The sequence below is a fragment of the Candidozyma auris genome, chromosome 1 (genome assembly GCF_003013715.1).
Source record: "Candidozyma auris chromosome 1, complete sequence".
NCBI classification, from domain to species: domain Eukaryota; kingdom Fungi; phylum Ascomycota; class Pichiomycetes; order Serinales; family Metschnikowiaceae; genus Candidozyma; species Candidozyma auris.
In genome coordinates this window covers 3,125,970-3,147,253 of record NC_072812.1, presented here as the reverse complement: position 1 = coordinate 3,147,253, position 21,284 = coordinate 3,125,970, and the positions used below count along the sequence as shown (strand labels likewise).

The 21,284-nt window shown below is 44.7% G+C and overlaps 6 protein-coding genes across 6 annotated transcripts; 3 read left to right on the top strand and 3 right to left on the bottom strand. All coding sequences in view use genetic code 12, as the record gives it.

Annotated features, from left to right (window-relative positions):
• Positions 1-593: 593 nt before the first annotated feature.
• On the top strand, positions 594-965 carry CJI96_0001439 (uncharacterized protein; the record flags this gene model as incomplete). Its single annotated transcript, XM_029036512.2, has 1 exon — positions 594-965. The coding sequence occupies one exon, from the start codon at positions 594-596 to the stop codon at positions 963-965; it is 372 nt and encodes a 123-aa protein (XP_028888609.2).
• A 5,497-nt stretch (positions 966-6,462) lies between these two features.
• On the bottom strand, positions 6,463-7,974 carry CJI96_0001438 (uncharacterized protein; the record flags this gene model as incomplete). Its single annotated transcript, XM_029033128.2, has 1 exon — positions 6,463-7,974. One exon carries the CDS (start codon positions 7,972-7,974, stop codon positions 6,463-6,465), a length of 1,512 nt encoding a protein of 503 aa, XP_028893443.2.
• A 1,845-nt stretch (positions 7,975-9,819) lies between these two features.
• On the bottom strand, positions 9,820-11,673 carry CJI96_0001437 (uncharacterized protein; the record flags this gene model as incomplete). Its single annotated transcript, XM_029033127.2, has 1 exon — positions 9,820-11,673. One exon carries the CDS (start codon positions 11,671-11,673, stop codon positions 9,820-9,822), a length of 1,854 nt encoding a protein of 617 aa, XP_028893442.2.
• A 2,421-nt stretch (positions 11,674-14,094) lies between these two features.
• Positions 14,095-15,912, top strand: CJI96_0001436 (arginine--tRNA ligase; the record flags this gene model as incomplete). The annotated part of the gene is made up of 1 exon (XM_029033125.2): positions 14,095-15,912. The coding sequence occupies one exon, from the start codon at positions 14,095-14,097 to the stop codon at positions 15,910-15,912; it is 1,818 nt and encodes a 605-aa protein (XP_028893440.2).
• A 526-nt stretch (positions 15,913-16,438) lies between these two features.
• SIZ1 (SUMO ligase) lies at positions 16,439-20,518 on the top strand (the record flags this gene model as incomplete). Its single annotated transcript, XM_029033124.2, has 1 exon — positions 16,439-20,518. The coding sequence occupies one exon, from the start codon at positions 16,439-16,441 to the stop codon at positions 20,516-20,518; it is 4,080 nt and encodes a 1,359-aa protein (XP_028893439.2).
• A 158-nt stretch (positions 20,519-20,676) lies between these two features.
• On the bottom strand, positions 20,677-21,198 carry RPB7 (DNA-directed RNA polymerase II subunit RPB7; the record flags this gene model as incomplete). Its single annotated transcript, XM_029033123.2, has 1 exon — positions 20,677-21,198. The coding sequence occupies one exon, from the start codon at positions 21,196-21,198 to the stop codon at positions 20,677-20,679; it is 522 nt and encodes a 173-aa protein (XP_028893438.1).
• Positions 21,199-21,284: the final 86 nt, after the last annotated feature.

Below are 21,284 nucleotides of genomic sequence, written 5' to 3'. Positions count from 1 at the left end.
AGACTAAAGGTACAGGCTCATCCGTGTACATCTCGAGGCGACTTCTACTTCGTGAGACGGTAAGGTTTGACAGCAAAGCGCATTGCATTGTGAGCTTTGCTTTTCAAAAACAATGGTCTACTAAAGCCAAAACGGAGCTTGTGCGCATCCTAATCACTCATTGATTTCAAGGTAATGTTTATCTTTTTGTGTAATTACCTCCCTTTGCGGCTCAGCCCTTCGGAAACTCTACATCTTGCAGCCTCACTCAGAGCTGGAGCGTCAACACGATAATGTACATGAATATTTTTAGGAAATTCATGGGTAAGGCCGAGAAAATGATGGTTTCAATATTCACATTGGAGTTATTCTCGCTCGACGAAATCTTAATGTTGAAAGCTAAACCTATTATGCTTTTGCGCTTTAGCCCGTGGTCGATCCCAAACCCTTTTTTTGCAACCACAAATCATGGGATATGATTGCATAACCGCAAAATGGGGGACAATCCCTATTTTGACATGCCACACCAGAGAACTATTTAAATTCGTAGTTTTCCTACTTCAGCTGACCCTTCACTTCACTTTTTCTGAACTCAATTCAATTTCTCAATCGCAATGAAATTCTCCACCGCTGTCGTCTCTGGCCTTGTTGCCACTTCCGCTGTTTCTGCTACTCTAGTTGCCTCTACTGAGATGGCTAAAAGAGATAACACTGTCGTTATTTTGCAAGATATTGAAAATCTTCTCGGTCACGTCGTCAATGATGTCTCGAACGTTTTGGCTGACGCTGGCGTCAATAAGAAGGAATTTTTTGGGCCAATTCTTGCTCCATTAGACTTGGACAAGAGAGACAGCATCGTCTCTAAAAGAGATGAGGCCACCTCTGAAGCCAATGTGCCTGCCGTGGTGATTGATGTTGGTAAGCTCGTCAGTGATATCTTGGCGGATGTTGCAAAGATTGTAGCCGACAGTTTGATACCTTTCTAAACAGCGTGACCACTTATTACCCGGTAATGCAACTTAGTCTCCTTGAATATATGATATTGTCTTAAATATGATTTTCAATAAAAACCCCAAAAAACTTCCCCGATGTAGTTTGGCTAAGCTAGAGACTTGAGATATTATCTACGAGTCCTTTGTGTGTATTGCACTTCCCGCCCCACTTCCTAATACCACAGTTTCGATATTACAGAAGACTTCATTGATGAAGTTCTTGTAAATGCTAGGATTGAGATAGGCAAGTGCCGCTAGAATCAAGTCTAAAATAGCTGCCAATACCCATTGGAACATTCATGTTTCAAATGTTTGTAGAAGATCGCCTGGATGATTAAAATTCCTCGTGTTTCTGGCCCTAGTTATGTTCTTTGGAGTTAAGGAACGGTGTTTGGCCTTGTTATTAACACCAACGCAATTGTGTATTTTAGCTTTACAGTCTATGGTACCAAGGATTTTATGAATCCTGATCTGATGAGATGCACAAGTTGGATTAATTCGGTCTGGTCAGACTTACTGACAAAGCAAGGGTCGTCTGGACAGTCTCGATTTTGTCCTTCAAACTCTACTCAAACCTGTCTTGGCGTAAACTGTCATGGAACCTTCTATAGCTAGGAGCGTCTTGTAGTTCTTTTCCAAGGTTTCAATAAAAGTGCTTGTTAATTGCGTCAGAGATCTTGATTTCTTCTTTTTTTTCTTTTTTTTTTCTTCTTTTTTTGTCACATAAACGGAAAAGCTTTAGAGCCGAGAGTATGTAACTTGAACTGTCTTCTATCCTCAACAGTTGTCCTTAGAATGCTCGTAAACTGGCATAATATATTGAGAAGAGTTACATCAATAGAAAAGATACACGATAACATGTTGCCATAAAGTGAGAAGGATCATTTCAATTCATCGATTCTCGTATCGGGAAAAACAACCCACTCTGTTATTTATAGCATTTTCTTCCGTATCACGGTTTATATTATTTGACAGTTCATGTTAGGACCACAGGAAGTCGATAAAGCGAGAGTCGCATGGACTAATCCGAACGTCCTGAACCTAGCCATTAAGTGTATATAATTCTCTGTGGTACGCTAGTATCTAATCGTAACCAAGAGATATAAGTTTGTCAAAAGTCAATTTATGCGAATCTAATAGTTTACGGAACGATGACTATGCGTTTTGCAAGATTTGTACAGTTTCACTACGCGACCAAGAATATAGAATTTGAAAGCACCACTAAAAATCAGAATTTGCTTTTATCCCACCAAATATATTTTAGCTAGCCTTGGTTTTACCCGAAATAGTGTCCTGAGCTCTCCCACCTGGCCAAGAGTGTTGTGTGTGTCGCAAAAGTGTTGATATCGCAGAAGCGTCTGTCTAGAAGCCTAAGAGAGCCCAGCCTGTATTTGAACTTTCTCAAGGACCACCCCCAAAGTAGTTTATTGCACCATGACACCATGTAAAAAGTAAATTAACTGATTGTGTGGTCCAGGTGAGGTTCCAAAGAATTCTTGAACACACTCAATTATCTATTCACAATGAAAATCATTGGCGATGAAACCGCAGATATTTCGGCGTCAACGTATATTCTTTCCCCAGTTCAAAGTTGTTACATTGCGCTAAAAGCACATGGCACAAATTGTGGTATGAGTCGTGATCGAAGAACATTTTAGCTTATACTACGAAGGGAACTCTCACATGTGGTGTTTCGAAAAGTAACCCTTTACTTACGATGCCCTGCCCGTGCTCATTATAGGTGAAATCGACGCCGGGCAAAAGCGAACGCAGAGAGTCAAGAAAAAGTAGATGTGATTAACAGCCTTGGAACAGCTCGGAAGTACAGCTTGTCCGTAGGCTCACCAACAAGGCATCATGCGTAGAGAAAAAGAGCTATTGAGCGGATGTTACTATTATAAAAGTCTTACAGTGGCTGGTTTCTCGATTTGTAGACCAAAAAAAAATTTTATTAAAAAAAAAAGTCTTGTTATGGCGGCCGTTAACGACATTCTTTTAGGTAGAACAGTGAGGCATTTTGGACGGTGATTAAGCGTCCTGCCAACACTGACTTTTGATAATCTTTGTAAGCGGTGTCTTGGACAGGCAAAGTGTCTGACAACCGCATATTCTGTGTAAATTTGTGAAGCCATAGGCGTTGTGCCAAATGGCGTTCATCAGGTTATGAGCTTTGAGATGGAGCAACCCAGATCCACTGACTGCTGTAACCTGGTACAACGATCACAGGTATATATACAGCAGGGGGGTTGGTGAACAAGGCCAACCCCCAAGGAAAAAAAAAAAGAAGAAGAGAGAATTCGGAAAATACGCGTTCTTATATACTTCCCCGCGCGTTACCCGGCTAGTGCCCAGGTTGCAATGCTGAGGAATGTGACGCAAAAAGTAGTGGACCAATTTTTCCTGGAGGCACTCTCGTCTTCCTCGGCTAGACTAGTATAACAACTTGCTATGAATATCATCATCAGCTGATGTGTCAACATAAACAAATCAAAGTATCTTGGCCTAGCGAAGGTTGATTCTTCATTAGGCGCAAATGACTCCAGTGAAAATTCCGAATCAACCGTCGTCAACGCTTTACAGAATTCAATCTCAGGAACAAATCCTTCCGGGAGATCCTGTGATGTGGTTATCAGCCAAGCCCACTGAAGAAAAGGGGGATTGCAAGTGTCATTGTCTCTTGCCCTTAATGCCGTTCCAACACTGAGCGCGGTTACCAGATACTTTTGGATGGTGACCGTAATTTCAGCACTGTACTATTGCTTCGTCGCAGTCAAATAGTTGATGATGGATTCAGTTTAACGTGCTGCTTTGAATTATGCCATTGCTTTTTGATAAAGTGTAACTGTGCTACCTCTGGTAAGCCCACTACTTGCGTCATAGGCCACACTAAGGCTTCCGCTTGTAACCGTGCTTTTATTGACCTTGCAATTGCATGTTGCTACTGCTTCAAAAGCCAGATGGCAGATATTGAACAAGAGAATCGGAGACTGTACGGTGAACTGTGAAAAGGGTTCGACTGGGGGGAATGGCAGCTCTGATATCAAGGACGATTTCAAACCATTGATATAGGATTTTTTGCAATCTCAACGACATAACGATTTGACAAGCTCAACATGGCCTAAAGGAAGCCAACTAGGTCTATCTGGAGGGGACCTATGCAAGGACTTACAGAGGGAGCAAAAAGGCAAGACTTCAAGCTAGAAGTTGACAACAGCTAAACAGCTTTTAAGCCTATAAGAGGGGGGAACGCTGCTATCAGCCGGCTTATTCTGCCTATATCTTCCACGGGCTTCGTTTCGCAACCGAGCGTTGTTTCCCAGATCTGCGCATGCGGCGCAGAACGTGCGGCAAGGTCCCAGGGCCCCTTAGAAGCCTTGATTTCCTCACCCCCGGCTTTTTATTGTTTATTCCATTCTTTATTCCGATCTTATCGACAACAATGGCAAAAGATCACGGAGACTCCGTAAATGACGAAGGCGATACGCGTGTACTGAGTCGGTACTCATCCAACACCCAGGCTAATGCCAATCAGCCTCATGAAGCCCAGGCTATTGCCACTCAAGGTCCCGGATCCCCTTCTTCCAATACCGAAAACGGCACCGCCAACGAGTCTTCTGCTTCTTTGAGACGTCGATCAAGAATAAACGCAGATACTTCAAATACTGACGGGGAGAGGAGGGGGACTACAGCGTGGTACAGACGCGTCATGAATACGCTCGTTTTAATGCCCGTGTTCTGCATTCTTTTGAGTGTACCGATTGCAGTTATCATGTCATTAAAACAATTCGATAGTACTGTCTCGATCGCCCTACTGGAAAAGGCTGAAAAGAACGCGTTTTTCTTCGAACACTCCTTCGCATTCACAACTAGCACCGCTACAGCTGTCAGTGTGACGCAAATTTCCGAGTATACGCATGACCAAAGGGTCGAGTGTCACCTGGTAATGCTCAAACGCTGTCTCCATAAGGTCGGACCCCGATGTTCTTATGTAAAGTGTTTTTGGCTAGGTTGCTTAAACAGCGAGAAATCTCGATGTGAGATGGAGGAGACCAGAAAATGCTATGACTACTCTCTCAGCCAATGTTTCACCAGCAAGCAAGCAGAATACTTACGTGCGTACATTAAGGAGGACTTAACGCAATTCAGAGTATGGCTTTCTCACATTCTCCTTGCATTGTACGGAGGTGCCTTGTTTTTCTTTGACTTGGGGGTATTGAACTGCACTTCACCAGGAAGACTAGGCTACGAATTCATGGAGGAGAAGTGGGCTTTGGTGTTCCACATCTTTTCTTGCTTGCTCACGCTAGGAGGTGCCATCGCAATTGGGTTCGTCTTGAAAAATGATGGGCGGAGGCACTGCTGTTTCTCTGTCCTTCTACTTTCTATCTATCTGCTGGTAATGATCGGGACTTACTCATTACGTCTTTATTGGCGTCGGCATCATCGAAGAGTTTCTATTGCTGACGTTGAGGCCGGTCCAGAGAACGGAGAGGAAGGGAATACTAAACGCTCCGTCAGCACTGGGAGCGAGCACAGAGTTTCCGACGTACGCAGAAGAGGCGTCAGACGTAATTCAAGTAACTCACAGGGGTCGCGCAGCCCTCACGCTGAAGAAAGTGTAGTGGCTGACGGCTCGCGTGAGAATCCAAATCCAGAAGATCCTGGGCCAGAAAGGAGGGCGCCTGTAAACGAAGGGGAGCCTGCATCACAACAAGGAGAAATTTTACCAGTTGAAAATATATTTCATGATCATCGAAATTGAGCTGTATTGCAAATTGGCACCTTTTCTTTTTTGCCGGTGTACCTTATATTTGGTGCATTAATATTCCTTTCAATTTACTACGGTTGAATAGGTCCTAATTTACGGGTGGATTCACGTCCCAATTTATATTTCGAACGACCTGGAAGTCTATATGAACAACTCTCAACTGACAGCATTAGGTTGATGGTCATGAAGCGAATTTTGTGAAGGTTTAGATGCCAGCTCACCATGGTAAACTGTTCGGTATTGACTTCTGTAATATGTCGATGCGATTTGAGGTTGCTCGTCTTCGCTAGAAAACTTTCAAATTGAAAGTTCTAAGTTCATCGTACTAACGGCAACGGTCACAGAACCGCTCTGGCAGATGTTTCTGTGTCAAGTCCGCAGTTAAATACTCCTTGAAAGCAATACGAACTAGTCTTTCAAAATCATAAGCAATCAAATTCATGGCGATGCTGCTCCATTACTAACTTTGAGAGCTAGAATCAATTTTGATTTACAAGCTTTACGAACCAGATGTTGTCATTACTTGTTTTTTACTTCCTTATAGAATCCTATGAAGTATGGCAAGGTTACGTATAGCTCATTGACCATCGGATGGGTTTAGACCAACCGTTTCAGGCTTTCAAAACGCTTGTTTCAAAGTATGGTTTTAGACTGTGGAGTAGAGGCAAGGTTGTAGCCCAGAAGGGCCCATTACCTAACATGACAGGTAGACTTATGGACAGCTCAACGAGAAGCATATGGGGGAGGTTCAGTATTCCGAATCATATTCTCGAATCTTGGAACTTCGACTGGAGTGCATGCTTCCATGGTAACAACATCACCGTCACTTAGCTTTAACTTCACGATCGCCCGTATCATGAATTCTCTGATGAGATCATTTGAGAAAAACGTGGGTTTCATCAAAGGAATCGTGCAGTTATACACGGCTCGGGGAAACGTCAAAATTTTTTTGTCATTAAGACGCACTGAGTCGTCGAAAAGAAGCTCAGGCTCGTCATTTTTCACAAGCGTTATTATGGTAAGCTTCCTGTGAAACTTCCCCGGTAGGTTCTCTGACTCGTGCTGTTCTAAAAAAATCGTGATATGCTCTAGCGAGAGCTGCATTTCATCAAAACGCAATACTTCCGCAGCTCTATCAGGTATCAAATGCAAGGTGAAGAAGTCTGCCAAGTCTTTGCGGGAAACGATGACGTGACTGTCGTTTATGCACAAAAAATGATCAGGCTTGTTATAAGTGAATGAGAGGGCCCCTTTAGCTGGAATGATCTCTGTTGAAATACACGGATTTCTCCATTGGTAATTCAAGAATTTGACATCATGACAAGGTGCATTGGAGGGAAATGTGAAGGGGCAAGAAAGATCTCCTTGCTTTAGACATAGCGTAGCTAATCTCTGGCTAGAACTCAGTGCCTGACTTATGAATGCTGGTCTCAACTCACTTATAATATAGCAGTCGCTCATTCTCAACGAAGAGATCTCAAACGCATCCGGTGAATCGCAGTTACATTTTTCCCAACTATTATCAACATCTTTCGTGAGGCAAACAAATTTGATTTTTGACACAGTGAATATCTTGTCACCCACAGGATAAGTTTTCGTTTCATGGCTAAAATAGCCATCTTGCTTGAAGGCAATTTTACGATACACACTTTTCTCCTCTTCTAAGCATCGGTATTCATCACGCCTGAAGGCTAAAAGGCACACATTGTGCCGGTGAGACCATTGCGGTTCCAAGAAAGGGTCCAATCTCTCAAATTTACTGTGATCGAGGTCTGCTACCGCGATATTCATGTGAGTTTGTAGGGAGAATGTAACGTCTTCGGCAGCAAGTCTGATATCGATCCTCACTCTATATGATCTTTTCAAGTCGTTTGTGAAACAAGTGGGTCCCAAATTTGGGAGCTGGCAATCATAGAGGCCACGATCTAAAACAGCGCTCCTTTCACCACACTCAAGAAACTTCATACACTTCCTATCAAGTAGTGTCGATCGAATCATCTCAGAAGGCTTCTTCGAGAAGTCTTCCAGGAAAGGGGAGTAGACTTTAAGTTCTTCTAGGATCACAGTAACACGTGTCACAGAAAGAGTTGCCAAAGTCGACACTGAGTCGTGCTCTAGGTTTAATCGCAAGCTTAAAAAGTCAGAAATTCTTGCTTTCGGAGCCACAATATGAGACTCACCTTGGAAAAACCAGTCAGGCTTGATGAAAATGGATTCGAAGCTAAATGTAAGCATACCTTCGTTAGTTTCAAGACAATACTTCTCTTTACTCAGCGGTGAGTTTGCATTATTCAAAGAGTCAGTGTCGAAGGGGTGACTCGGATGAAAGCAAAATCTTTTCTTGCCAACTTTAATGAAGCTCCCTCCGATAAGTTGTTTATGTTGAGCGAGCTTACCTTGGCCAATTGATTCCTTCGAATGAACTTGATTCGGATGTACTATGGAAAATAGAACACATTGGTCTTTGTGGTCTTGTCCTAAACCCACTGAATTAGGCAATACAGAGGGATATATAACTCTGGTGGGTGGAATTGAAGCAAGTTCAACTTCTACCTCTGTTGCCCGTATTATGTTGTCGTCATCCAAAATTGTCCTCGAGAAGTGTGAGAGATACTTGACTTTGCCTCCTAGTATTGCACCATTATACAGAGGCGGTTTAGAAATATCTGTCAATTTCTGTAATCTCTCTATTATCACAAATGAAAGGCTTTGGGTGGAACTCATGTTAAACGGTAAAGAGTTTGACTAGGTTGCTGATCAACAGATGCTTATGAAGCAACAGACAATCGTTGTCCATTCCTTATGCATATCCCACCTAATTGAGCCCAAAAACAATGCCCCTTTTTACAGAGCCCAATAGTGCACGAGTTGCCCTTTAAGCGTTTCGTGAACTGCGTCCGACTATGCCAAGTTACACACGTCAGTGACACATATCAGAACCGGCAGGCGCAAGTGGAAGAGTCGTAGATCAGCCATTCATATTTCGAAATCTTCCAATTGTGGTATTTCAAAGTTCGCAGAAACTTGTTTCGTAAGAAAAATAATTTACAAGAATAAGTTGTACCGTTGGCTCATGATGTATGTGAACTATCTCGGTGTCGAGTATGCACGCTAGACCAAATCGCCTTTGCTCTTTTAACGTACAGACAGCTCATGATGGTAACATCTAATGGGGTGGCAGACTTCGATGCCATTTTGGGAACGTTTCATTTCATCATTATGAATATGGTATTGCTTGCCCCTTCTTCCTTATCATGAACGATATTGTTTGAGTCCATGAAAACGAAGCTTTGGATCCAAAATGAGATGTGAAGTCGTACCAGAAACAAGCTCGAAGAAAATGCCGTATGCAAAGTCAGATTAGCTTAGCAAAATTTCTCTTTAAGAGTTCGGTATATCGTTACAGTTGTCTTGAGATTTGAGATATGTAGACTGGTTTATAATAAATTCCGCTCATCTATAATGGTCAATTTCCTCATTATGATCATAATCGATGAGAGGTCTGATGTGAAGCTTCGGTCCTTCCAAGCATATACGAAAGTATCGCTCCTCTAGTAAACCCCACCTTGTTTTGGGATATCAAAGGACAAACCCTAGAACAAGATCTCGCGTGGGTTGTCGATATAACTTTGCTATGACTGTTAATAACGAGTGTACCACAGTCTTCTTCGACTTCGAGATGACACCTGTGTTTGGGACCTGAAATATGAAGTCTATAATCGACGCATTGACATCAAACAGTGCCCGGAATGGATTAGACAGTGAAAAATGCCTTGAGTAAGTTTAACAGAACTAAATTCGAAAGACGGATTCCTCACATGGCAGCGCTAGACGACCAACACCGAATCGACAGCAGCAACTTGAGTATAGGTATTTGAACGACAAAACAAGGAGTCCACAATCATATCTTGCGTCTCGACGGAATAGCCCTGCAAAGCCGGCTTCTGGAGGGAAGCTTGTCTCAACAACGCGTAAAAGACTGGCAAATGGTGTTATGCTTTTTTTTGTTCACGTACCGATTATATATTAAAAGCTTGAAGGAGTTGAGGGTGAAGGTTATTGGCTGCATGTTTCGTAGCTTTAAACAATCTCTATTTCTTCATCCTCCTTCTTTACTTCACCTCCATCGTCATTTGTGTCCTCTTCATTTGTGTATTCTTGGCCAGCTTCATCCCCATTCAACTCAACTTCTTTCGAGCTTTTTGTTTCTTCATCGCTTAACATTATGAGATCATTATCCGACAGACCTTCCTCTGAGTCTGTCCAGGCAGGCTCGCCTTCAGCATTCACGTACAAGAGTGTGACTGGCTGAGAGCCACGCATGGTGCAATTCCTGACATCTGAGATGACGAGCTCAAAATCAACAAGTTCACAGACATCCATCTTCACCCACACGTCCCTTTGGCGAACGTAATACCATTCATCATTCATGATGATACCCTGCAAGCGATAGCGGTTCAAGTTGGGGAGTGCACGAATGACATCTCTGAAATGAGAAAATTGATTCTGTTCCGAGGTTTTGTTGGCTTGAGTTTGCCTCTCGACCGTACGCTCTCGAAGCTCGTTGACCAGGTTTGTGAGTTGCTCAAGATCTGCGCCAGCTTCTCCATTCTCAGACTTGAGCACCTCAGTTGCCTGACGTAAAAGGTTTCCCAACCGCTTACCTTCGAAAAAGTTCAAGTCTATCAAGCTCCGCGACAATGCACGGCGCTCATGTTCAACTTCTCGTAGAAGCGAAACATGCCTTTGAACTTCTTTCAAGGCTTTGTCGGAGTATATTTCAGGGTAGAAGTATTCGTCCACGAAGAAGGGCTGCAGGTTATAGTCGTCTTCATTGATCAAATGGATAGTGACAACTGGAGAAATACGATTGTACTTCACTACGCCCAAATTGGTGAAGTTCTGCTCCCAAAACTGACCATTCAAAGTCTGATACAAGGTCTGCTTTCTGATGTCGGGGTCCACTTCCAAAACTGGAATCTCGTTACTAATATTCTCCTCAACGCTTTCAACAAGCGAGGCCAACACTGACTTTAAATCAGGTATCGCGTCAGTGAGCTCTTTATAGATATTATTGATGGCCTCTTCGCCAGGTGAGACGTCCTCCTGGGGAACGTTGGGCCCGGTGGCCCTTAGCAAGCCGTCCACTAGCATATACCATTCTTTATACCTCTTGAAGTTCTGAACAAAGTCAACGATCTTTTGTAGCTCCTCAATAAATGGAGTGACCGTCTCTTCAGGAACCAGCATCACAACCTCACTGAAATGCTTACTTCGGCTCAAGATCGAGAGAACAGAGACCCAGTAGCGGTACCCCCAGATCTTCTTTCTCAAAACTGGCACCAAATGGCCCTCAGTCTTGACATTTGGAATTGAGCACTCACTCATATTGGAAGAGGAATCTGACAAGGCAACGTTTCCACGGTAATCGGGCCTGCCATCACCTTCATCGTCGCTGCTACTGTTGCTGCTGTAGTTCCTGTAACTCAGGGGCTCCGAGCGTCCTTCAACTTCAATGAACTCCGTCAGATTCCGCGTGAAATCAGCCACCTGTGGACGTGGTGCCAGTGGAATTGGAGGCGGTTGAAACTCATCGCCCCTGGAGGAAGCCTGCGCCAATGATGAAGTTCCCAGGTCCACAAATTGGCCCAAGTAATCAGGTAAGCCATCTGGGACTTTCACATCCACGGTGTCAAATTGCTCTTGATGTTGATGTGACTGTGGCTCAGGAGGTAGATTTGGACCCTGCACTGGTGGATCATCAATTTCTATGGGTGCATTCTCAGTGCCATTGCCCTGGGGCTCTTCAAACTCTCCAAAGAGATACGCAATTGCCTTGTTGGCATCGTGACCCGTAACTTTAAGGGCTTTAACCGCCTGGTCTCGGGGAAACCCCATCTCCATGAGGGTTTTTATTTGGGACTCGATATCCATGGGTTGTAGCAGCTTGTACAATAAGGTTGATACTAGCGCACCGATACGGTAAGCGAAGGGGCACGGGTGTGGGCTATCTATAAAGTGGAACTTATAAACTTGGACAGTTGACAAATAAAGGAAAAACTGGTTCAAATTGTACTTTGAACGCTTCAAACGGTCCAAGTGAGTGTTCTACTCTCCACTGATATATTGTAGTTGTTTGAGTCCCCATTCGCACGCCTCGGAGTCACCAAAGTAATGAAAGGTTAATAGTTGATCCACGGTGACCAGAGGCTCTAGGTTAACTTCAGATCCTGTTGAGAGACGGCAGTGCTACCTACAATGGTTGGCTTATTCCAGATAGTGGTAGATACGGGTAGAGTGTTACGGTATAGTTCGCAAAAGGTTTCGAAATTGCATCCTCAGTTGTAAGTTGTCTGTGTGATTATTTGGCTCTCATTACTCTAGTGACTGAAATAAGATCACATATCAATTACATAGGAGTCTTGTATAGCTGGCGGCTGGGTTCCTAGCCTACTCAAGACTGTCTTCTGCGCAATACACATCACTGAAGACTGAACACTTCTGTACAATAATCATGTCCGAAGATCAAATCTTGGCAACCAAGAGCCGATCTCTCTAGTAGATACTTATTTTACTAATGGGAATCGGAATTCTTACTTCCGAAGAATTGCAGTGCTAACGCTAGCACAACGGCCCTAAATCACAGCTAGGGCAATTATCTCCTAATTAGTCAGCTACTTCCAAGAATTTCATAACCTTTCTCTCTGATAAAAGATGGAGGTAATTAAGCTAATCTCGTCATTCGTGCCCCTCAGAGCTCTACCCTTCCGAGACAAGTCGTATCGATACTCCGTCCTCTTTCGCAGCCGCTTTTGTACTTTCCCCAAATATACGTAACCACTTACTCTGACGAATGCATGGTTTAAGAATGGATGATTTTACTCTTGATAGTAAATTCCTCACAACTTACTGTTTTGTTGGCCCCTCTACGACGTTGTGTACAATCAGCGGCCGCTCTTCTATCGTTTCAGCACACCTTTTGCGTTCTGGAGTTTCAAAACATCACAAAAAGCTCTCTTCTACTTACTTGACTCCAAAACACTGCTCCTCACTATCTCTACAAGTTACAAATATCGCCAGTGTATCGAGCCCACATGGCTCACGATTTACAGACTTTGCCAGGAACAAAACTTACATGTGGTCTTCTGCCTCTTATACATGCGAAGCTTCAAAGAATTCCAGCCACATAATGGATGCTTGCAAGCACTTGGTTGAACTCTACAAGCCTTTTGATCTTTCATCTATCATGTGTTGTTACGATGGTGCTCGCTTCGTTTGTGAAACTCCTTTGCAGCATATTGGTCTTCCCGTCCCAGACATCGAGCAGTTTCCTATAAGTTACATCTACAGTATCCCGAAAGAAAGCAGTCTTTTCGCCGAAAAGGAAGCTGAGGCAAAAAAGCCACGAGAAGATGGTGTTGGGGGGATGATACTGAGGGATGGCACGATGTCGTATAGTCACACAATGTTATTCAGAGCTCACAATATTGCTTGGGAGATCAACCAGATGGCTGGATGCTTCCCTCAAATAGCCCCTCTGAAAATGTCCTCAGAGACACCCAGCTCTACAAATGCCACAAAACAAAGCACCTTTAATAACTCGAGGAGGGTCGAGGGAAAGAGAGCTAAATACGTACGATTTGCCATTGATTCACATGTCATGGATGAGCCAGACGTTAGACCGCCTTCGTTGGTTCGTGAATTTGAGCCTCGTCAATTCAAGTGTCGACGCAACAAATATAATTAGCTGGTTGTACTTGAAGCTCTGTGGATGATGACCTCAAATTAGACCAGCTGAATTGAGAAGACAATGCTGAAACAAAGCAGAGTTTTTGTCTGTGCTTGTACTTGTGAGAATTATTTCAGAGGCGAGTTGCGTGGGAGGATTCAATCACTCTGCTCAACCCATTGAAGTTGTGCACGAGTCGAGATGAGTGACCAGATAGTTGTCAAGTTAACACTTTTAACGGCCAAATGCGTGCACCAAGCGATGAAAGCTGCTTTTGATACCCATAACAAGTCGATCTTTCCAGCTTGACTTTTACTTAATTCTCGCTTTTATGCCCATTGGCCTCCTCATCGCCGATTTGCAACCAATCCAAAATGCCTCATCGCGAGCAACACCCAACAACAAGTTTCCCAGTACTCTCGAAGGGTACTTGCCGTACAATTAGATGATTCTGAATACGGTCTAGGCACCCTTTTATCGTCTCCCTGTAAATTCTACACATATTATTGTTCTCATCATCGGTGACTCAGTTTCCTTCGCGAAAGCCACTGCCCAGGCAGAAAAATTTCCCCATGTATCTCAGGTCTCTTTTACATCACTTGCCCAGATACACCATATCCTGCAACATGTCTTCGGTAAACACTATCACACAGTCGTTGGCCTCGTTGGGGCTCAAACAGACCGAGAAACCCGTGGAAGCTTCCCACCCAGAGTACAATGTCGTGGATGTGATGAGAAACTACATCACTGAGGAAGTGCACTCCATCACTGGCATTGCTAAGGATATCATTTTCCCAGCCTTGGACCAGCCCAATGTCATGGAAAAGGGTGACTTGCTTGTTCCCTTGCCAAGATTGAGGCTTCCAAAGGGCACTGACTTCAAGGCCAAGGCCGCTGAGATTGCTGAAAAGTTCAACAAAGGTGGCTACATCTCTGAGGTCAAGGCTGAGGGCCAATTTTTGCAGTTTTTCTTTAACCCAAAGACGCTTTTCAACCTTGTGGTGAAGGACTCGTTGACCAGAAGAGAGGACTACGGCTACTTGCCTCTCGGCGTGGGTAAGAAGATTGTCATTGAGTTTTCATCTCCCAACATCGCCAAACCTTTCCATGCTGGCCACTTGAGATCGACTATCATCGGTGGATTTTTGTCCAACTTGTACGAGAAAGCTGGATGGAGCGTCAAGAGAATCAACTACTTGGGTGACTGGGGTAAGCAGTTTGGTCTTTTGGCTGTTGGTTTCGAAAAATACGGAAACGAGGAGAAATTGGCTTCAGATCCCATCAACCATTTGTTTGAGGTCTACGTTAAGGTCAATAAGGACATTGCTGATGAAGGCGAGATTGAGGGTGGCACCAACGACAAGGCCAGAGCTTACTTCAAGAGAATGGAGGACGGTGATGAGTCTGCTTTGAAGATCTGGAGAAGATTCAGAGAGTTGTCTATTGAGAAGTACATTGACACCTATGCTCGTCTCAACATTCAATACGATGACTACTCGGGTGAGTCTCAGGTTCCTCAGGAATCTATGAAGAATGTCACGAAGATCTTCACTGAGAGAGGGTTGATCCACGAGGACAGAGGTGCCAAACTCATTGACTTGACCAGATTCAACAAGAAGTTGGGCAAGTGTCTAGTGGAAAAATCTGACGGTACATCCCTTTACTTGACCAGAGATGTGGGTGAGGCTATTAGACGTAAGGAGAAATACGACTTCGACAAGATGATTTACGTTATTGCATCCCAGCAAGACTTGCATACTGCTCAGTTCTTTGAAATCTTGAAACAGATGGGTTTCGACTGGGCCAAGAACTTAGAGCACATCAACTTCGGTATGGTGCAAGGAATGTCCACTAGAAAAGGTACTGTGGTGTTCTTGGACAACATTTTGGAAGAGACCAAGGACAAGATGCATGAGGTGATGAAGAGAAACGAGAGCAAGTACGAGCAAATCGAGGACCCCGAGAAGGTTGCCGATTTGGTTGGTATCTCTGCCGTGATGATCCAGGATATGCAAGCTAAGAGAATCAACAACTATGAATTCAAGTGGGACAGAATGCTTTCTTTTGAAGGTGACACTGGTCCATACTTGCAATACGCCCACTCTCGTTTGAGCTCAATGCAAAGAAAGGCCAACATCCCCGAAGAGAAGTTGGTGAACGCCAACTTTGACTTGTTGACCGAGCCATGTGCAGCATCCTTGGTTAGGGTATTGGCTCAGTACCCTGATGCCATCAAGAAGGCATTGAAGACGAGCGAGCCTTCCGCCATTGTCACCTATTTGTTCAACCTCACGCATATTGTGTCTCAGTGTTACGACATTTTGTGGGTCGCTGGCCAAGAAGAGCAGTTGGCCACTGCCAGATTGGCGTTGTACGCTTCTGCCAAGCAGGTTTTGTTTAACGGTATGAAGTTGTTGGGGTTGACTCCAGTGGAGAGAATGTAATATAGACAAGGCCATCGTCCCACCTGGGAACATGTAGGAGATGGTAATCGATGGACTGCAAAGACAGAGATCAGGATACAAATTAACAGTAATTATTCAATAAGTGTACATTTTTTTTGTAGTTAACTTGTAAAGCTAGCTGTGTTGCACTAACTGAATCTTATTTTGCAAAATTCCTGGTGTAGTGCGATTTGCAACCGTTTCGAAGTGTGTACACATCACACGCTACTTATTTTGAAACATCGATGAAAAATAGAATTTTGAGTTATTGAATACACAAACAGGTACACTAAAGAGAAAGGATGGCAAATTCGACACCAAGAGCCCAAAAAGTATCAGTTTCAATCTCTATCTATTACCACGAGCCAATCCCTCGTTCAGAGGCCATCTGCGTAGCCTCCACCCTGCACTTAACCTCCTGCTCTTCCTATCGCTTATACACTCTCACCCAAACACTAGTACTTTAGCAATCCATATAGAGCCCGCCAGAAGGCAGGAAAGCAGTTAAGACTTCTTTATTTCACTCATGAGCCAGACCCTGAGCAGCAGTCATGCCCTGCGACTGGCGTTGTCGGCGACGGAGTTCGAAAGCACCCTCACGTTCTTTCGACTCTTGAAAGTGACCCAACTTAAAGAACTTTGCAAGCTGGTTGGGTTGGCTCTCAAGGGCAAGAAACAGGATCTATTGTACCGGTTGGAGCTGTATACGCGGTCGTGTTACGCTGCTGGCGAGAACATTCGTCTTTTGGCCATTCGATCTGTGGTGTTGAAGATGCTCAATCACGACCCAGTGCCTGACTTCCACAACTTGTGCCATGCGCTTCAACTGGGGCTTATAGACTTTCAGCAGCTACTGCAGCAGAACAGTCAACAGAATCATCGTCTTACTTCGGGGTTGGGCCAGGTACTGAATCGTAAGGTGTCTCCTTCTACTCATACTCATGTTAACCCGATGGCTGGAGGATACTCTTCAGGCAATACGCTGCACGGCTCATTGTACTATCCAAAATACTCCGGACCCATGCTACTTTTCCAAAGTACGATTTTCTACCAGCTAATACGAATGGTTCATGGGTTTCCGTACATGATGGTGGCCCTGAAGGGCAGAAACGTGTGTAACGTGCCTGTGAGTTTGAACGCAGAGGAGATCGAGCTTCTTGAGCAGAGTCCTGATGCCCGTCTTTACCTATTTAGTGGGCTATCGTCCACGCCGAACCCAGCGAAAACGCCGATCCAGTTTCCCCCAATCGAAATCCATGTAGATGGCATCAACACAAAACAGTACGTCAAGGGTCTCAAGGGCAAGCCAGGTACATGCAGACCAGCAGACTTGACCAAGTACGTGACAAATCTTCGACGTCAGTTCACCATTAATATTGTCTACTCTGACGCCTTGGAACCATACATTCTTTACGTATACATTGTTCACGCTAGAAGCCCCGAGAACTTGGTGACTAGTATTGAAAAAGAAGGAAGCCATATTCCAATTGACGTCACTAAAAAAGCTATTCAACGAGACTATGAGCAGAATCAGGATGACGATATTGTCATGGACACTTCCTCCATTTCTCTACGATGTCCTTTAACATATGCCAGAATGAAGCACCCTATGAAGTCCACAACCTGTGACCATGTTCAATGTTTTGATGGTTTGTCCTTCCTTACAATGCAAGAGCGAATTCCCTCTTGGATTTGTCCTGTTTGCTCTGCTCAGCTTGATCAAAACCTGCTTGCTGTGCTGGATTACATGTGTGAAATTCTTCTGAAAACATCTGAGGAGGTTGATACCGTGTTGCTACATACTGATGGTTCTTGGTCTGTTCAGGAGGACCTGGAAATGAAGGACGAATCTTCCTCACCCCCTCCTAAGAGTCCGAGCGCTGCCGCTGCGTCAACTCGTTCAGAGCCTCCCAATGAATCGATAGAAGTGATATCCTTAGACAGCGAGTCTGAGGACGAGGCTGTTTCCTCTGAATCTGCATCAGGTTACCCGTCAACCTCGTCAGCGGCTCTAACTGTGCCACAACCATCACAAGAAGCTCAACCAACTCAAGAAATCCAGCAGCCAAATCCTCTTCATACACAGCACGAGCGGCACATAGAACCGTTACAACACTCACATTCCTCACCTCAAATACAGCAACCAGGATACTCATCGCAAAGACAAATCCCGGGCCTGCAAACTTCTACTGATGCGGGAAGCTATTACCACCAAAATCGCAGCCTGATATCATACACCTTAAATCCTCCTCCAAGCTCTGAGTTTCGAGACGCATATCACTCCTCGAATGGAAGGCAAGCTCATTCTTCACAGCCGACGCATTGGGTACGTTATCATGATTCCTCACGAAGCGGAAGTATAACAACCACTGCAAATAGTTCAAAGGGCCATACTGGAATGAGCTCATCAAGACCGTATGTGACAACTAATGGAAACAGCGTTAGTGGCGCATCAGGCTCAAGCATTGGAGCATCTGGCCAATCGTATACTCCACCCTCCGCAAATTCTCCAACTATTCTAAATCGTCCTTTCACGGCACATCCAGCATCTCGACCACAACTTCCAACACCCCACCAACAATCATTACTGCAACAAGGTCAAAGGCATAGTCTTCCCTTGCCGACAGCCACAGCCCAGGAGACTCGACAAGGTGATACAACACAAGAAAGAGGAGAATCTTCATCAGATAATGACACCCTGCTGAACAATCGCCACGAGCCTAGCGAAAATACGCCTCTAAGTAAGCATCGTCGCAAAGCACCAGTGATTCAAGATGATCCAGATCTGGGCTCAGAATCACGCAGTTTGCCCCCTGTTAGAGCAAACGACCCTAATCGAAGAGACTTACAAAGGAGCCCACCTGTTCGGGCCTTTGATGAATCAGCTCTGGCATTAAATCAAGCATCTCCTCAAAATTCATACCACGAGTCGCCTATTCTCCCTGCGCCTCGAAGTGCTAGCCCGCAAAACGTTACAAGACTTCCTTCCATCAACACTTTAAACCAAAACTTGCGAAATGGAGCGTCATCAACTCACAATTCCGGATTTATTGTACCATGGGCCAGAGATCAACCTATAAGTAGCTCATCGAGCCCCGAGGTTGCAAAAAACTCTTCCTCGGCTTACGTATCTGGACAGCAGGTAAGTAACGCAAGTGCAATGGCACAGCAACAGCTGACTGCTGGATCTGCTCATGGTTGGAGAGGGGCAGCGACGAACGGTATCAATTCTCCAGAACCAGATAGAATAACAGAACAAACAAATCGTAAAGCTCTGCAAAAGGATTCCCCCGAGCTTAGCCAGTTGAGCAAAGCAGGGTCTGTTATACAAAAGATCCACCAACAATACTCCAGGTCGTCTTCACCTTCTGCGCAACAACCACAAGCATCGTCATCTAGCGCGAATCGCAGTGCTCTTACATCAAGCGGTTCTACGCAAGAGACTCAAGCAAATGCAAATGCTGCAGCAACAGCAGTTACAAGTTTGGCTTCAGCGGATACAGATCAGCAGAATACCACAGGAGAAAAAGGTGTTTCTCATGAGGCACAGTCCTTAATCAATGAAAGCCAAAAAACGGGGATCCCACATCAACGGGAGAGGCAGAGCCAGGTGCCCGAAGTGAATCAACAGCCTCCGAATGCTCGACAGAGTGTCATTGCGGAACGCTATCGTCAGCTTATTCTGACGTCTTCAACACTCATTAACAACTACCACAAAATGGCTTTGGATACTAACAATTCTAATAACAGTGGGATTCCAAACGTGCCTTCTACATCCCAATCAGCCAACTCGCAACCTCAGGAAGGATCGAAAAGGGAGATCTCAGGTGTTGAGGGGCGCGAGAATGACGCCACGAGAATTCAGCAATCCAAGTCAGAGAGGACAGAGGAACAGACCCTCAAAGAGGGCAATAATACCGGAGACTCCATGTCTGCCACTGAGGTAAGCTCATCGACTACCACCAAAGGCAATTCTGAACAGTCAACTGAGACCACGGCAGATGTGCCGGCCCTTCTTCAGGCTCAAGCTGTGAAGCCGAGTGCCATCCAGGATAGCCTGACTACAACTTCCGAGATGATGCAGAAGACCCTGACTGGGATGACGCATTCTTCTTCTAAGAATCGAAATACAAGAACCGAACAGGAACACCAAAGGCTGTCGGAACCGGAGCACAACAGGCCAGCGCCAGAGCCAGCACGAGCCGAAAACTACTCACGTTCAGCCTTCGATGTGTTGACTGAAGAGGATGCATTTCAAAAGATTAAAGGAGTGTTGGATATTGAGATTTCAGGTAATCTATTGCGGTCCAGAAGCCCTTTGGCCACGCAAGCTAGCGAGCCCCTGGCGCTACCATCAGGAACAGCAGTTCATTCCCAGTCTACTCCACACGTAAACCGTGTACAAGAACTGTCTAATGGAGAAAACACATCTCCAATTGACAGTCGCATCGAGAGAATGTCGATTGAAACACCTAACGGCAAAAAGAGATCCATTCTGAATTCGTCATCTGAACGATCATGGAATAAGCGACTCAACAGACAAGGGTCCAAAAAGTTTGACCCGAGCGAGATCAACTCATCACAGATCATAGAGCTTGACGACTAAGGAACTTAGAAAAACCAGGTGAACGTTTCTTATTATATATAGTGCTTGAAGCATTTAATGTACAAATACAGGGGACGAAGAAACTTAGCATGTAAAGCAGGCAACTATAGTACATGAAAGAAGCCTCGAGGTAGAATAACGTGCCATAAATTTGCCCCTTACAACGGACTGGGCCCCAAATAGTCCTCTTTAATAGAGCCAATAGCATAAATCTCATTCACATCCGTCCTCGTACCGACAATCTTCAATCTCACACGAGAGCCCTTCTCTATAGTTTCGTCAGGGCTCACATATGCCGGGGGGTTGGCAGAAGGGTTGAACTTCATGTCTGAGGGAATCAAATGTGTACTCACAAAGACAGATAGCGGTCCCACGTCGGCAAAAAATCCCATCTTGTTCACTGTAGTCACCACAGCGTCGACAACCTCTCCCTTGAAGGGCTTCCACACTACCGCTCTGTACTTTACCTCAAACTCTGCCATTCCCGAGCCCGGGATGATCCTGCCCCGGCCCACGTCAATGTTCATACAATCCAAAACACATACTATGTAGCCAAACTGACCTGTGCACGTCCCCTCAACGTCCAGAAGAAGTTTATCTCGCAAGTACTGGTCCATTTGAGTGCCGAAGTAAGACGGATGAAGGGTCAAGTTTAACGAGAGGTCTTTGAGAAAAAACATGTTGTGTATTTGGAAAATGTGATGACGAGTTGCCAGACACGCTAACTCTTTTTGATCTATAGTCGTAGTTGGGCGGGCCAGTGGAG